This window comes from Calidris pugnax, unplaced genomic scaffold, assembly GCF_001431845.1.
Source record: "Calidris pugnax isolate Ruff unplaced genomic scaffold, ASM143184v1 scaffold44, whole genome shotgun sequence".
NCBI lineage: Eukaryota > Metazoa > Chordata > Aves > Charadriiformes > Scolopacidae > Calidris > Calidris pugnax.
In genome coordinates, this window is record NW_015094506.1 from 47,664,843 (window position 1) to 47,681,638 (window position 16,796).

Here is a 16,796-nt window from a genome sequence, read left to right on the forward strand (position 1 = left end):
GGGTTTAATATTTTTCCTAGAACTTTTTTTTTTTTTTTTTTTTTTTTTTTAAAGAGAAACCCCTAAAAAAAAAAAAAAAAAAAAAAAAAAAAAAAAAAGGGAAGAAAAATTCCAACAGACATTTGAAAGACACAGAAGAAATCTCAGATCTTTGAAGATCTCACATCTGATGTCTGGAGAAGTCCTGTGTCTTGTTTTGCCACTGCTTGGAGCTAAGGAATCAAAGCAGTAAGTTCTGAACCATGCTGCAACCCTGCAGAGGGGGGCGAAAGAGAAGGGGGAGAAGATCAGCAAAAGACAACTGGGCGGGATATAAAGACAGAGGATTAGACCTGGGAAAAGTTTCTTGGAGTGTAAAACTCTGTACATGCCTGGCTATTTTGGAGCCTAATCCAAACATTTCCTACAGCATGTAGGAGTGCTCAAAACCTCAGCTTCTGACCCAAACTGGCCTGAGTGCTGGGCAGGTAACTATCCAGTGTCAGCACATCTAGGAATCAGCCAGTACGGAAATTGTGGCCTGAAGTAATCTTATCCACTCACACCTCATAAAGTCTTGCAGGAATCTATCTATCTGGGAAATCAAAATCCGAGTTTAACGATCCAGAACCTTGTTGTGAAGGTCAGTGTTTGTGACATTCAATTTTTAATTATTATCCCAAAGAACTGAGGAGGCCCTATGCTTTCTTGTTAAAACCCATCTGGAAAAACAGATGATAAGAAGAGCAGTAATAACACTTCTTGGATGATAGATGCAGGAAAAAGCAGCATATCGTAGGTGTCAGACAGGTTATTTCACTCCAAGGACAAGCCAGGAAGCAGGAGAGAGCTGTGGCTCCCCGTGGCTCAGCCCCACCAGCCTGCCTCCCCTGCAGAGATGCTTGGAGAAAGTCTCGAGTCCCAGCTGAAATTAAAACTGAACAACCCAATTTGTTTCATCGGCAGGATTTCACAGAATGCTTTCGGGTTTTTGTTTGTTTGGAGGTTTTTGTGTTTTTCTCAGCAGTGAAAGAAAAGCAGAAAACGTTTAAATTTCACTCCCCTTTTCAGTCAGGCATTTTTGATTGACCTTATGCTTCTAGTAGAAAATATTTTATTTTTTTTTTAAATGAATAAATGTTAACCTGCTTATATGCAAGGTCTTTATATGGGATAAATTCTGAAAGAATTCATCTCTGACTTCTTCACGTACTCCTGGAAACCTCTGTGGCTGAGTGTTCAGCACAGAGCAGGGCTCGGCTGCAATACCTGACACTGTGAGTACCTTCTTGGACTTTAAGAAAGTCTATGGGATTGCTTTTCAGAAAAAAAAAGAAAAAAAAATTCCTTATTTTTAATACACATCCCGAAAGGGGAAAACAAAAATTTTTAAGTTGTTGCAACACACTTTATTTTGTCAGGCAAATGGTATTTTAGATACTTAATTAAATAGCACTATGTTAAACTACATTTTGTTCTTTCTTACACACTATATAATGCATATTCACTGTAATGACAGCTTCATCATGCTAGGAACTTATACACATACCTACACTTTAAAAACAAGATTTTCTTAATAAAACACGCATATCTACAGTAACAACAATTGCAAAGAACACATTGTTAGGTCAAGATTTCAGCAAACTTTACAAACTACACAAAATAAAAATAGCCAAAAAAATATCAGTACACGGTGAAGTTCTTAGCAGAGAACATATCTTTACATTTGGTGAAGTTATGCCTAGAAGTCATTTTGCTTTTGTATTTTTTGAGGAATAAAATTATATACATTATTTAGTAATCCTTAAAATAGGAAGTATTAAATAGCACAAACAATATTACAGTCTTAAGTTTTGGTGTTACCTACAGTAGAGGGGCTACTTTAAACAAATAGAAATTGCAGTTTGTCTGTTCTGTACATTTCGGGCCAAACCCTCGGCTGGTGTAAAGCCCAGTAGCTAAATGGACAGCGAGGAAGTTACGTGAGTTTATACCAGCTGAGCCTCTGGCTGCTCTATACACAGGGGAAGGCTGCTAAAGCACGGAGGCCTGGACCGGTTACGCACTGACAGGAGCTTATTATATATAGGCTGAAGATTTCATGCAGCAGGAAAAATGTTAGTTTAAGTATAATCCCTTAAACAGTCATACCATCATAATGGTATACGAAGCAGCTTTAAAAATATTATTTTATAATCATATGAAACTCTGAGCTATGCTGATTGTTTTAACGGAATCCCTTATTGCCAATATTCTATTAGAAAACAGTGTAACTATAATTTCTGAGGCCTAATGGGGGCCTATTAAAATATCACTGTACCTAACCACTTAAAGGGTAAATTGTACCCTTAAATACCTATTAGTCACTGTATTCCATCTGGAAGCAGTTATGATCCTCACAATAGACATTAATATCACACCAACTCTGCAGTGAATCGGAAGAGGATGGCAGCACACAGAGCATGTGCACTAATGTCATTCCAGGAGGTAGTTCTCTTTTGTGGCACTCAATTTTTGGTTTGTCACTTACACACTTCAGAAGTCAGTCATCATCAGATATAAAAAAAAAAAGAAAAAAAAAAGTAGTTTGCTGCACTGACAGTCAGCTGGGGGAAAAAAAACTCCACAAAAACCCACAACCTTATTTTCCGTTACCCATCTCATTTTCCATTTTTTATTCCTCCAGAGTCTTCTTTGCCAGCTCTTGGAGCCAGACCCAAGCTCACTGAAGTCAAAGAAAGTTTCCCGATGGTTTCCATAAAAAGGACCTTAGACACCCATGGCTCCATATTGCAGAAATATGCATTTAGGCCTTGATTAATGAAAGCACTTCACTAGATGGCAATATATGAGCAGGCTGGTGTTGCCATGTTGCTTTGAAGCAAGCGGTGAGCGCACAAATTAAATTCAAAGAGCTCCCACCAGTGTCAAAGGGACTTGGAGACAGTGTTTAAGTGGTTTGATCAATCAAGGCCCATTTTCCAGATGTTCTACAACAGGTGGTGATAAAGCAAGACATCTAACCGAGAGCAGGTAAATTCCAGAGTTACCTCCATTGCACTAGATCTTAATTTACACAAGCGCAGGCCCAGAGGTGTTCTCCTACGCCCTGTGGAGTTACTCCCAGAGTGTTCTAATATAAACAGAATTAAAATAATGCCCAAAGAGTTTCAACAAGACCCATTAAGATGTTTAAAATTATGTTTTCAAATACAGTATCCATCTGTTGCTGGCTAGAACTAACAACTTGTAAAAAATACTTTTCCTTCAGAAATTATTTTCTTTTTTTTTTTTTTTTTTTTAGCTTAACATAGCTCACTTTTGAACTGAACATTAGTTTGTATTTTTGTATACTGACATAAAATATCATGGAATAAACCACAGTTTTTCTAAGGTACGCATACATTTTTAATCCCTGCTATCTATCTCCTTTGAACAGACTCAGTGGCTTACATTGCAAAATGAGGAAGGTTTGTGATTTGTCCCTAGATTTTGGCATTAGTGCTCAAAAAAAAAAAAAAAAAAAGGGATAGTTTTCCCCAGGATGGCTTGATGCACATTTACCCTATTTTCAACTAAAGATACTGCATTAAACACGACAGCTGCTTCTTAAACAATTTCTTTAAACATGCCTCTCAGGTTGTTATACTTTTTGGTTTTTTACCCAAATCCATTTTTCAGTTTTATTTTTCCCTCATTCTTTGTTTGTTTGTTTTCTTTTCCTGCTCTTCTTTTCAGTAAAAAACTGAAAATAAGTGGAAATTGTGAAAATAACATTTTTGAAATGAAAAAGGGTACAAAGACTGGAAAATGGAAATGGTTTAATTCAAAAATCCTAGTTAAAATATTTGAATCCATGAGAAAACAGTTGAAAAAATAGTGTTTTAAAATTTTCAAAGACACTCATGACTTGTATCCATATTGCAGAACAGCTCCAATTTAATCATGGAACTGATTAAAGATAATCTATGTTTTTAATTTCTCAGTAAACACTATACAATATACCCACATTCTGTCCTTTGAAAAAAATCGGAGTGTAATTCTTTGAAAAATAGCTAAAATACCTAAATCACTTAGGCAGTTTTTAAAACTGTAGGTATAATGAACATTCTCACGTTAGCTTTGTGCCACTTATAAAGCTATGTAGTGTTATAGGACACCCTACTTTAATAAAAATCAATATGAGCAGAGATATTTTAAGTTACATTCCGGAACTCATTAATTTATTACAACTCATACTCTGCACAATTATCAGTGCTTCCTCTGATATAGTATAACTTTTTTTTTTTTGTTTTTCTTCTACTCGTTCCTTCATTAGACCTCTGAATGAATGAAACATTTCTACTATACTTTACTTGCTTCCTATCAGCATGTGTTCACATGGTTTGAACAAAGAGTGAAAGCTGTAAACCCAATATTGAAGAGTAAACAAGAAGAAACTCATGTTCTTAAATGCAGTGCAAGGAAATCTTAGTACTTTCCTATGTTGAGCATGCATCTTAACCCAGATTCTTTCACCACCAGTCTGATTGGTACAGTTGCAGAGTTGCAAGATAATGCACTGATTTTGTATACATTTCTATTCAGCCTCAATTAAATACTGAGATGTTAAAGGTGAATCTGGTTATGATGAATACCCAGTTCTGTCTAGGACAGAGCCCAACCTAGTATCAGCAAGCATCTAGGAAAGAAAATGCTGTGAATTATTTTCTTTAGTTAAGTTACACTGCATTTTATTGGGAGACTGATCTTTTCTGAGGCTTGTAGGATTTTCATTTAGTTTTTAAGATTTGCTCAAATTTGTTCTCAATAAACAAATAGAAGCCCCCTACAGTGAGGACAATGATATCTATTACTACAAAGTAAAATTAAGATCCAGGTAATTGATTCCTTCTATTTCTACTTTTCCTGCTATTGATAAGGGCCTTTAGTTTGCTGTAGTCCCCTCTCATCTTCTGGGATTCTTCCCTCTGCTGACCTTGCTGTCTACTGTCTTTGCAGTGCTGGTCAATCATCTGCATTTCTGAGTGGCTGAAAGCTCCCACAAAGTCCTTTGGGTGGAACTGCAGTGCTCGCACCGAGCTGGCCCAGGTCCAAGGGGACCACTTGTCAGTCATGATGGCCACCATCTCTGAATCCAACACTTTGAAATTGATCTTCGCTAAGGTCTGCTTGAAGCTGTTCTCTGTTGCGATGCAGTGGTAAAGCCCCCGGTCGCTGTCTTGGACAGAGCGAATGAGGAGTCCTTGCTCAGTAGCTATGATCCTCTCATTCAGCTTGACCTGAGGGCAAAAAGGCAGAAGGAACTCTTTAGGGAATGTTACGGAACAACACAGTATTGGATCTTTTGGTAAGTCTTGCTTCAAACACCTCTTTCTTCAGCAGTACTACATTTTGCTTTATCACATCTCCCAGAGACCATGGTTATTGTTACGTTAGGAGAGGATTTACCTCGAGGTAAGCAAGTGTCACTAAAGAAAATGACTTCAACATTGATGAGGCCCTGGACAACCTGGTCTAATTGGGGGTGTCCCTGCTGACTGCGGGGAGGTCAGACTAGAAGACCTTTGGAGATCCCTTCCAGCCCGGATCATTCTATGATTCTATGATTTTAATTTGTTGTAACAAATTTGATCAGGATAAAGACAAAGGTGTGAACCTGGAGACTTCATGAAGGAAGAGTTTCCATAATGTTCAAATAGCAGAGCTGAGCAAATTAACTTTTATTTTCAGGATTACACCCCTAAGAATGTCTCTTTCAGTATCAGTATCAGAGATTGCTGCAGAGGCTCGATGGAAGAAAGGTGCAGAACTGGGCATTGACCTGGCATTGAACACAAGGTGGCTCCTAGTTAAATATTTTGATTTTGAGCAGGTTCCTGGGGCTAACTTCTGAAGAATTCTGTCTCACTGCAGAGTCTATAGGCTGGTATAAAAATTTTCATCGCAGTGGCCTCAGCTGGGCCTTGACTTATGGGAAACCAAGAGCAACTTTTCTACTCTCCTGTTTCCTTTCTGGCTTCAGACTCTGGACAGTCCCAGGAGATGGTCACATCATCTGAAGGAAGCGGGTTACCACACCACAGATTGTCCAGTTATCATCTGCTTATAAATGACTGTGCACATGTCTCTTTGCATATCCGCTGTGAAGTAAAAATCACTAATTTAACCCATTGTGAAAGAATACCAGTGCTGGTATTCTTACAAATGACTTTTCTATTTTGCCACTGCACTTTGCATTATACCCGATTCTCTTGGGAATTCATTTATTATCCTATTCTGTTATTGTAAACTTCTGTAGACATTGTGGAGGTAAGATTTTCAGAAATCTGAGAGTTTGAAATGTAATTAATCCTTAGACTGCTTTAGTTTGTCTGTTGTTATTTAAAAATGCATTGATTCTAATAGAGGTATTGAACATAAGAACAAAAAAGGAAGCTGTTCTGCTGAAGCGAAGGGTTAAAGAATTGTACCTAGATTGCCAGGACATGGCTTGAGTCTTTGAAGAGTACATGAGAAAAACAGCATGAAAGACTCAGTAAAAGGCTTGTAAGTCTTCTCTGATTTTGGAACATGGCCTGACATGAGAATCATGCTTTTCAGTATTTATAATCTATCAGCAGACACTATATTGCTTAATATTTCCTTTCGAAAGATGTTCCTTTTTATTCATATAGTAGCTGCCTTGGATTTGAAATGGATTTTTTCCCCTTTTATATTACTTAAGGAAGGCACACTCCCCATAAACAATCATACTGTATGTTACAGGGCTGAAACTTGAGAGCCTTAGAGAGTGCAGTAATGGAAAATGTGATTGCACCATGGTGGGGAAATGCTTTTGTCAATACGTGTTCTTAGCCTGGACTAGTTTCTTGCTAAAGAAACCTTTCACATTTCTCCCACTTTTGCCTTTTATCTCTCCAATTTCACAGAAGGGCTACCGCATGCTGACTTGTGTCTGAAATTTATACAGGTTATTGCTTTTATGCCAATTTCCTCAGATCAATAAGAAGTCCTGAGTGCTGCAAATCTTCAATTTGCAATTAGCAAGGTGTGAAGGAAAAATTCGTTAACTAGTTCTCTGACTTTAGAGGTTGGCAGGAATGTTCTGATAGCTGTTCTGCTCTGATAGAAATCACTGGGGCTGAGGAGTCAGGTCCCAGCTGTACCGGAGTCTGCCCTTGTTTATATGAGTAAAGTGCTGGCCGTGCTCTGCATCCACAGAAATTCTCCAGCTTCACTGCAACCAGACTGTCTGATGAGAACACAAATGGTTTTGGTCTGGGCAGTGGATGAGATGAGATCCCTTCCAGAGCTACTGCTCACGTTACTCACCTCTTTCCTCCTGTCATTGTCTTTCTGTAGCAGCCATTTAATAGAAGCCTGAGGAGATTTGGGTGTGCATTCGAGAAAGGTGGTATTGTTTTTCACTCCGTACTGAACTATTTCTGCAGCGTTTCTGTATGCTAGAAAGAAAAAGAAAACAGGTCAGTCTACTGTAAATGGTTATTTGATACAGAAAGCAAGTAACTGTGTTTGCACTTTTTGCAATACAGGTAAAATGAAATATATATGAAGAATAAATGAAGAATATATGATTCTGATATTGGGCACCAATAAATAATTTAGGGATAAAAATGTTCAAAGAAATTAAATGTGAAGAAGCATGTTCAATTCCAAATATGTTTTAACTCTGACATGGTCTGTTCTGAGCAAGTAGGATACCTGTGGGCTGAGGAACTCTGCTGATGGGATAACTGAGCTTGGGGATAGTGTTCCCCGAAATGATCTCATTCTCTACTACTCCAAAAAAGCCTGTGTAGAACTATCTAAAGGAGAATGAAGCACTTAATATATATTTCTTCACATTTCGCCTTTTACGAGTTGGTGGAATATGGTTGTATGTCTCAAAATACAGCAGTGTGCGTGAAAGAAGGCTCGGTCCGTTCCAGCTGGTGCAGTACCGGAGGGAGGCGAGAGAGGGCAGGCTTGGCTCCCGCTCCTCCGCTGCTCCTACAAGGCGAGGAAGGCACTTGGCTCTAATCTGAAATGCAATGAATACGTAGACAGGCCAGCAGCAGAGAGCATGACAGATTTATAGCACTTCAGCAACACCTGGGCAAGTGCTGAGCGTATGTCATCGCTTAGACTTGTTGTGCCTCTTTATAGGCTTGATAGATGAACAATTGGCAGTTACCGATAGGAACTTTCAGATGCTCATTGCTTGGCCCAAACCATATTTGTCCTGAAAACAATACACTTCCAGATGTAAAAGGTTACATCATATACAAAATTTTCTTTCTTTCTTTCTTTCTTTCTTTCTTTCTTTCTTTCTTTCTTTCTTTCTTTCTTTCTTTCTTTCTTTCTTTCTTTCTTTCTTTCTTTCTTTCTTTCTTTCTTTCTTTCTTTCTTTCTTTCTTTCTTTCTTTTTTCTCTTTCTTTCTCTCTTTCTTTCTCTCTTTCTCTCTTTCTTTCTCTTTCTCTCTCTTTCTTTTCTTTCTCTCTCTTTCTCTTTCTTTTCTTTCTCTCTTTCTTTTCTTTCTCTCTCTCTTTCTCTTTCTCTCTTTCTTCCTTTCCCTCCCTCCCTTCCTTCCTTCCTTCCTTCCTTCCTTCCTTTCTTCCTTTCTCTCTCTCTCTTCTTTTCTCTCTTTCTCTCTCTCTTTCTCTCCTCTTTCCTTCCTTCCTTCCTTCCTTTCTTTCTTTCTCTCTTTCTTTCTCTCTTTCTCTCTTTCTTTCTCTCTTTCTTCCTTTCTTTCCCTTTCCCTTTCTTTCTTTCCCTTTCTTCCTTTCTTCCTTTCTTTCTTATTTTTAAACAAAGGACCAATAGATACAAAATAATATGGGAAATGCAAATACCTAGAGGTCTACAAGCCCAAAATAAGACTCTGTTTTTGCACAGTCCTAAGACTGGTTTTCCTCAGGCTCAACTTTATCTCCCATTCTTTTCAGCTTCTTTCATCAACTGATATGTGAAATTGGAATCTATTCTAATAAAGGAAGGAGACTTTGCTTGGTTCTAGTCCTTCAAAGTTTTTAGCACATTTATGAATTTGTACCAAAATCAGTCGTAACTTTCAGGAGAATAATGTGGAAATAGTTCGCATTCAAAGACCATAAGCTAGGAAAGAGCTTATCTGTGGGCTAACCTATCTGTAGCTGTGGAACAGTGAGCATCAGAGCTGTAACTTTTATGTACAAATTGATCAATAACTTCTTACCTAGTCCAAATTGCTACTACTTATACATGGCAAGAAAAAGATTGTGAAAATACAAATGCATTTCTCTAATGGCCATAAGGGCTAACACAAGCGAACAATATTAAAGACTTCACAGAACATTTGAAAAGCAATCCCCTTAGTTCTTGATGATCTATTTTAGTATGTCAGAAATATTGAGTTTATACAAGCTGAGAAATCTAATGCATGCAACCTACCATGCTTAAAGACTTTGTTTCAATATTATGGTTCCTTATGAACCTGGAAGATTTCTTGCTATTGCCTGACTCTCTGCTCTTTTGCCCTTTAGGTAGATTTCATTTTTCCCCCAAACCTAGTAGTTTTGCTATAAATGACTTTAATTATATTTTGAAAGAGTCTAAGTTACAGTTTCCTTTTATCTTTTTTTTTCCACTGGGGAAATAATTGCCATCTACCTATGCTATATCCCGCTGCTGACTCCAAAACATCCTTTAAAGTTGTTAAAACACATAAGCCTATAAATACATCCACATTAAAAAAAAATCGTTGGAAAACAAGAAACCTGTTTCACAAGACTGTCAAGGTTTAAACATTTTTTCCCCTCAGCTCAGAAAGCAGACAGTTGACATTCTCGCATTTTCCACATCGAAATAGGAGACACCCACCCTTGGGACAGACAATAGGTGGATGGTCACAGCACATGCCTACAAACATGCCTACACAGCTCAAGTTACTTCATGTTCCAGAGCTTAAGCTTTAATATGGATCTCTTGGAGCTCAGGTACATACTCTAATGGTGGGGTCATCTTTTATAATTACCTGTTCAAGCTACTCAGCTTCATATAAATGACTTAATACTGAGTCACGGGGCACTGTGGATTACCATCTACAGTAGGATTAGACACATTTGGGCTGAGGGATCTACACCCATCTGACTGCTGTGGTCTGTTTTGATCCAGGAGATTCTCCCAAGACCCAGCAGAGACCATTTCAGTAGGATTTTTAACTGAACCTTTCACAGGCAACTCTTAAACCATTGTTCCTTTACTCAAAAAATTCAATCAAAATTTTACAATCAGGTCTATTATTTGGTCTCCAGATGGTACAGATGAGAATGCACTTCAAAATGCAGGCTCAGAAACAGAGGTGAAAGGACCATAATTCTAATGTGTGCCCTTAATTTGATGGCATACATTGCCACTGCCTAGCTCAGACACGCATGTGGTTGAAGAGGATTAAGCTGCCTTCATGTATGTGTCTACTCTTACTAAGACTTTGGTGATATTTGACTGGTGTACATCAATCTGAAGAAAATCATAGCTGGGAGGGCAGAGCATTGGCTCCCCTGTCCACCCGCACAGCGCCAGGACAACTAAACAGTTGCACAGCTGGAAATAAGGGACTTCATGCAGAGATTTGGAATGGTTTATTTTCCCATGTAAAGGAAGAAAGAAATAATTGTAACTCAAAAAACAGGTCAAGCACCTGCTGTTTGCTGAAAGATGTTCTCCATAACACAATATGGCCTCAAATATGCAGAATAATTCTGAGGTCCAAGACTTAGATGGATAAAGAGGAATTAATAAAGACTGAATGGATTGAGAAGTAGAAAAGCCCTAAATTTAACTGTACCTGTCAATACTGTCAGCTTCTCAATTCATGTATGTCAAAGTATGCATTTCATGGTTCACTGTTTTAACATATATATGCAAGTTTCAAGTAATTGCAAGGAAAGATGTTAAAATCAAACCAAAACAAAACTCAGACATGGAAAATAATTATACTCTACCAATAAACCACACAGATAATGTGAGTTATGATGAATCACAAAAGGAAAGCCATGCATTCTTTATATAGCATGAGGATCTCCAAATTACCGTACCTTTCAGGTTGAAACCTCGGCACTGAGTCAGAGGGTTTCCATGTCTCACATCTTGCCTACGACTCCTCCTGAAATATTTTGTAAAAACAAAATGTTAATCCAAGATAGCTACACTACAAATAAACACTTGCTTTATTTGTGGGATTTGGGTTTTTTTTACTAGATCAACTGTTAGGTTTAGTTCATGACCTACTGTGAGTGTGCTCTACTCTTGGCAGGCTTCCTAGAGTGAAGATACTGTTTAAGTGAATATTCTGTTTGCTGAAGTTTATAAAATGGTTGTACTTTTGGTAGGAAAAGTAGTTTTGTGATGGAGGTATAGAGATGGAAGGGCTACATGAGATGCACGAAATAGACATACGTTCCCTGTTGCAAAACCTAACATTCAAAGCCAGAACCCCCAGCTGCAAATCTTTATAAAGGCAAACATCTAAGAATGAGCTGCGTAAGACTCATAGCGCTCATATCTAATAGCACAAGGGAAAATTATGATATAGGGCATGTTCCCTCCTTGATTTTGGCAGGCACCTTATTTTTGGTGCCTGTAGCCACCATGGTAGCAGAGTGACTGAAGTATTCATCCAGAATGGTGGAGAGCTAGGATTCAGTTCTGTCCCTCTACTTGTATGTGACTTTTTCCAAAAGACACTCAAATTTACCAAGTCTCAGAATACTTCTAAGTGACAGATGCAAAATCATGATTCTGCAGCAAACTAGCTAGGGAGTTTACTGGGATTGGGATTACTGGTATTACAGTCCTTCTCAGTTAGGAGGCCATAGCTCACAGAATTCAATGCATGAAGATCTGGTACCTGTTTTTTTTTTTATTCTTAAAATATATGATATTGTTTGCTGAATATTCTGTAAGTCAGTTCAATATTTCTCAAGTTCAACAAAACATATATTGGTGATAGACTGTTGCAAATGGCTGCTGCTGGATTACGTAACAGCCGTATTCTGAACTATGCACTAATGACTCATGAGATCAGAACCCATAAAAACCCCTGGAGCTCCAGCACCGCCGAGTGCAGGGTGATGCCTCTGTGGCCACATTATACCAGGTACTGCACAAACACCCAGAGACAGCATTTATAATCCTGTGTCACCTGATCCTCCGCTGCATTGTTTTAAAAGTAAACATTTGAAAGGTGATATTTCAAAGACATTCCAAGTATATTTTTGATGTTTACCATCAAAAATATTTCATCTTATGCTTTGGGATCTTAACCTCTGTGAACTATTTATGTGAGTCAAAGGAGACAATGAAGAATTTCTGAGTGAATTTCAAGATTCTTGTGCTACTGTGAACTGCTCCACACTGTCAGAAATGGCACGTCACTTGCATTAAACAGTTCAGAGAATGTAAACTTGCAGTTTGACATTTATAAAAAAAAGGTTGAGAAGGCGGTGTTTAGAAAATAAAGATTATACTGTCAGATGTTTTGAGGTAAATCAATGTTGGATGAGGAACTGCAGTAATCCATGGGAGACAGAAGTGTCAAAAGAAGCAAATAAGCAAATGTTTCCAGCACATACTACTGTCTAGACTATGGGATTTGGCTCTAATTACCAATGTTTTCTCCTTCATAATCTCTTTTGTTAGATAAAGGGACAACTCATTTCCTTCGCCTATGAAAACCAGATCTTTTTCCATACAATTTTAGGTGTTTATTTTGGTTTGATATAAAAAGCAAATTGCAAACAAAATGTCATCATGAAAGCAAGCCCCAATGGAAATAACTCTGAGTGTATATATGGGGATGGAAGGAATCCACTGGAAACTGCACCTGACTGCTCATTATGTCTTTCAGCAACTATGTTAGTGTAGGAGTTAGGTGGCCTGCAACTCAGGGATTTTTCTTTTCTTCCCTCCCCCTATTGTCTGACCTTTGTTCCATGGAAGAAACCATTCAGTTTGCAGACTGGAGGCTGAATGTGCTGAGAGAAATCAGTAAAAACCCCAAGTACGTTACCAGCTGCTACACGGCCAGGTTGGGCTTTACCTTTTAGTCTGGAATAAGGAACGAATCAAGAAAACTTTGCAATAACAAAACTAATTGTCCTTAGTCCCAGGGGATGACATTGTCATCAGCTGGTGGGGGCACTGGAGCAGAGCCAGGCTTTCCCTGTTTCTCTCCATGATCTCATTCAATGTAGGTAAAGGAGTGATGCCCATGAACTGTACCTGGTCTTGTGCATCTGCAGTCCAGATGCAGGGAGTGGGCACAGGGGCACGGTGGTTAAAACCCTGGTATATATCCAAAAGGTTTGTCTGCTCTGCAGTAATACCTCATTGTGTATTCTGTAGCTTTGTTTGTACATGAAGTGAAATCTTAGTAATACAAGAGCTCGCTGCAGCCTCCTGCTATTAAATATTTCCCTTGGGAGGAGGAAAGAGGCTCCTGTTTTGCATAAGAATTATGAGATGGACTATTAGCTCTGTTGTAAATTAAAGAGAAATTGCTTTCCCTGTCTGCTTTAATAAATCTCATGTCAAAAACCCCAAATCTGCAGGCATTACATGGAAATCACATTTGCCTAAAATTTCCCTGGAAATAATTCTTCTCACTTAGGAGCAAATGAGGAACAAAAAAAAAAAAAAATTACTTTATTCCTCTGACAGCCCCAGAGATATTTTGCTGTATTTAGGGCTATCATAATTACAGCCATAGCAAGCAACTGAATTTAAACAAAGAGAACAAATGTTACACTGATTTTGTGTTCACGAGACAGAAGGATTAATATTTATTATAAGGAATGTGGGCTTTTTTCTTTTCCTTTTTTCAGTTTAAACATGAAAAGACGAGCTCTTTATCCTACGCTTTTGCAGCATGCACTGCTAGGTGATGAACAATGCCAAGCCCAATAACTAGGGAGGTATTGTCTGCACATGCTCCTGAAAGGAATGACATCCCACTTCTCCATGGAATTACAGCACCCCAGGCTACAGAGCAGAACAAAAGCCTTCTGTCCTTGCAGACTTCACTGGGCCTGCTTCAGGCTGCTCACCTTTTCCCGGTGGGATAAAACCTGGAGCAGGAGTTTCCGTCCCAGGCGCAGTAGGGATCTCGGGCAAGGCAGCAGTCGGCGCAGGCGGTCCCGTAGATGTGGCAGCGATGCAAGGATACCTGGGTGACCCCTTCATCTGAGCTCACGTACAACTGTTGCTGTCGAAGGAAATGGAAAGATCGGTGTCAGATGTGGAGGAGCTTCACCCGAGACTCGGCTAACCCACCTAAAAACCTTTCAATTAATTTTGGAATTAACTCAAGACCAAGAGGGGAGCCGCTAATATATATAAAGCCAAGATAAACAGAAATCTCCCAGGTGAACGGGCCTATAATATTTCCACCTTCCTGTTAGAAAACACTTAGAAATGTTAATGTTTTTTGGACATTGAGTGTCATTGTTCCATTCTGGGGCAGACAGACTGAGTTAATATTGCTCAGATTTGAGAACTTGGTTCTTATTCAGTGAGGATTATTGGCTCAAGCCTTTGAACTAAGTATTTTCTCTGCATATAGTCACTTTAACAAACATTATGCAGAGTTCCTAGTTGGATTCTCCAGTGCATAGATTTCCAAGACATAAAACCTAGAGATTATGTTGAGGCTTAGGGCCAGATTCTGACATACCTGGAAAAATAAGCCAAAAGAACTTTTATAATGAGAGCTTTTGCAAAAAAAGTTCAAAGTGAATAGGTCATCACCAAAATCTGGGCCAAAATGACAGTTTTACTCAGAAACAATTAATCAGTTATTCATAAAATATAAATTGATATTGAACAAAACCCTTGAAACTCCCCTTTTATTCATAAAACTAACAACAGACACTGAATTCAATTTTGTGAATAATATTTACTTATTAGTCTTTTTTGTAAAATACTGAGGAACATGTTCCTTGCAAAGCCATGGAATACATATTATTAGTTTGGGTGTTTAACATTTCAACAGAAATCCTCTCAGCTGTTTTCATCATTCTTACTGCCATCGTTTATTAATAATAAACAAATATGCACAATTGCACCATGGACCCAACAGCCCCAACACTGCCTTTTTGTGCCTGTTTGACTAGGCTTCCAAAGGAAAATTTCTATTTAGGACTTATAGAAAAAAGGGGAGGGCAAATTTCCTCTCTCAATACTTTTTTTCCCTTAATTTACAAACAAAACAACCAAAAAAATTGATACTTTCAGTGAATTAGAAGCGATACATAATGAATAGAAATTGTTTTATCTTAGCGACTGTGGGGCATATGAACAGCTCATGCAAACTTTAGTCAAATTTCTCCATATTCATTATTGAAAGTCTCCTGCCTATATTTAGTATGCTGCACAACAATCGGTATTCTAACATTTTTAAGTCAATTTATTTCTCAATTAATAAGCACTAAGTAAGCATTCCACTTTTCTTTACCTTTTTAGATGAAATCTTCATTGTTGTTATTGGAGAATTACTCTGAAAGACAAAATTCCAAATCACATTTACAAGGGCTCCCTTGTTAATACTGTCCCAACGTTAAAATTTAAAATTCAGTAAGGCCTAAGTTATATCTAAGAAAACTGTAACTTTTCATATCTTGGAAAGGCATCACTCACTCCTACTAATTTTTTGCTGTTTTCAGAACTAAACAAATGACATAAACACAAGTAATGTCTCACTAAATGTATTGGTTAAACTCAACTGCATTATTATTACTCATGTGCATCAACAAGTTTTTGTACACTTCTAAGTAACCTGCATCTGTGTTACCTCAGCAAACACAGGAGCAATGTGTTTCAAAGCCATTACTCTCGCTTTGTAATAAGAAGCAATGTTTGGTTTTTGACGATGATGATAATGAAAAATCATGCGATGGCCTCATGCATATTTAACACGTGATCCAGATAAGAATATGTCACTTCTCCTACACATTACCTACAGTGCATACAGCTTGGTTACCATCCAACATATACTTTCAGATTATCAATGACTAGAATATTAAAAATGGAGTGTGTGTGTTATTGAGTGTTTCTTTCCCTGCGACAGTACTGTATACTACTGTGTGTCATCACTGCAGTCTATTATTGTCTGTGTCCAAACCAAATGCTAAAGAGTTGGAAAAGGAATTACCACATTCATTGCCTTAAGCAAGTGAAAGAATTAATTATTCTCATCCAAACAAATGATAAAATTGATGATAATAAAAATGTTCAGCATTTTTTAAAGATTTAGTATTTGCTCAGTCTCAAAGGAAAGCCGTAACGGTGGTCTAGGACCAATTGCAGTGGACTAGTGGCACTGCAGGGAGGCCAGCACTGGAAAATCTGGCTGTGAATCATGTGAACTGGCAAAATTTTGAAGGAGTGTGGAGCTGCTGTACTATTTCATGAACTGTCTGGAGACTCAAGGTCAAATGCAACATTGGATCTGATGCCACCTTCTCCTTTCCTTGCTTATACTCCAGAAAGGAATCAGTTCTTTGCTTACTCCGGATATTTACTAGCACAGAGCCAGTGATCTCATTCCCCTGCTCTTGGAGAGACTTATCAAAATACTACCATGTTGCCTGCACAGATTCCAATGGAAGAGGTTATAATGTCATGATTTTTAGGATACAAAAGTCTGTGTACAGAGGCCCAGAAACAAGATTTAGGGTCAGGATTCCTCTCAGCCCACCAATCTGGCTGCTGTATTGATTTACCTTTCAGTAGACAGAATGAGTAATATGTGGGTGAATATGGGATTACTCTTAAGGTA

General features: G+C 38.2%; 1 protein-coding gene across 1 annotated transcript in view; it reads right to left on the reverse strand.

Annotated features, from left to right (window-relative positions):
* Positions 1-1,365: 1,365 nt before the first annotated feature.
* Positions 1,366-16,796, reverse strand: part of SEMA3C (sema domain, immunoglobulin domain (Ig), short basic domain, secreted, (semaphorin) 3C) — a 128,514-nt gene continuing 113,083 nt past the window's right edge. The window contains exons 14-18 of the mRNA XM_014963977.1: positions 15,474-15,515; positions 14,068-14,225; positions 11,059-11,126; positions 7,315-7,445; positions 1,366-5,261 (exon numbers count right to left, since the gene is read on the reverse strand). Coding sequence (XP_014819463.1) covers positions 4,848-5,261; positions 7,315-7,445; positions 11,059-11,126; positions 14,068-14,225; positions 15,474-15,515 — 813 coding nt within the window. The 3' untranslated portion in view covers positions 1,366-4,847. The remainder of the gene's footprint in view (positions 5,262-7,314; positions 7,446-11,058; positions 11,127-14,067; positions 14,226-15,473; positions 15,516-16,796) is intronic.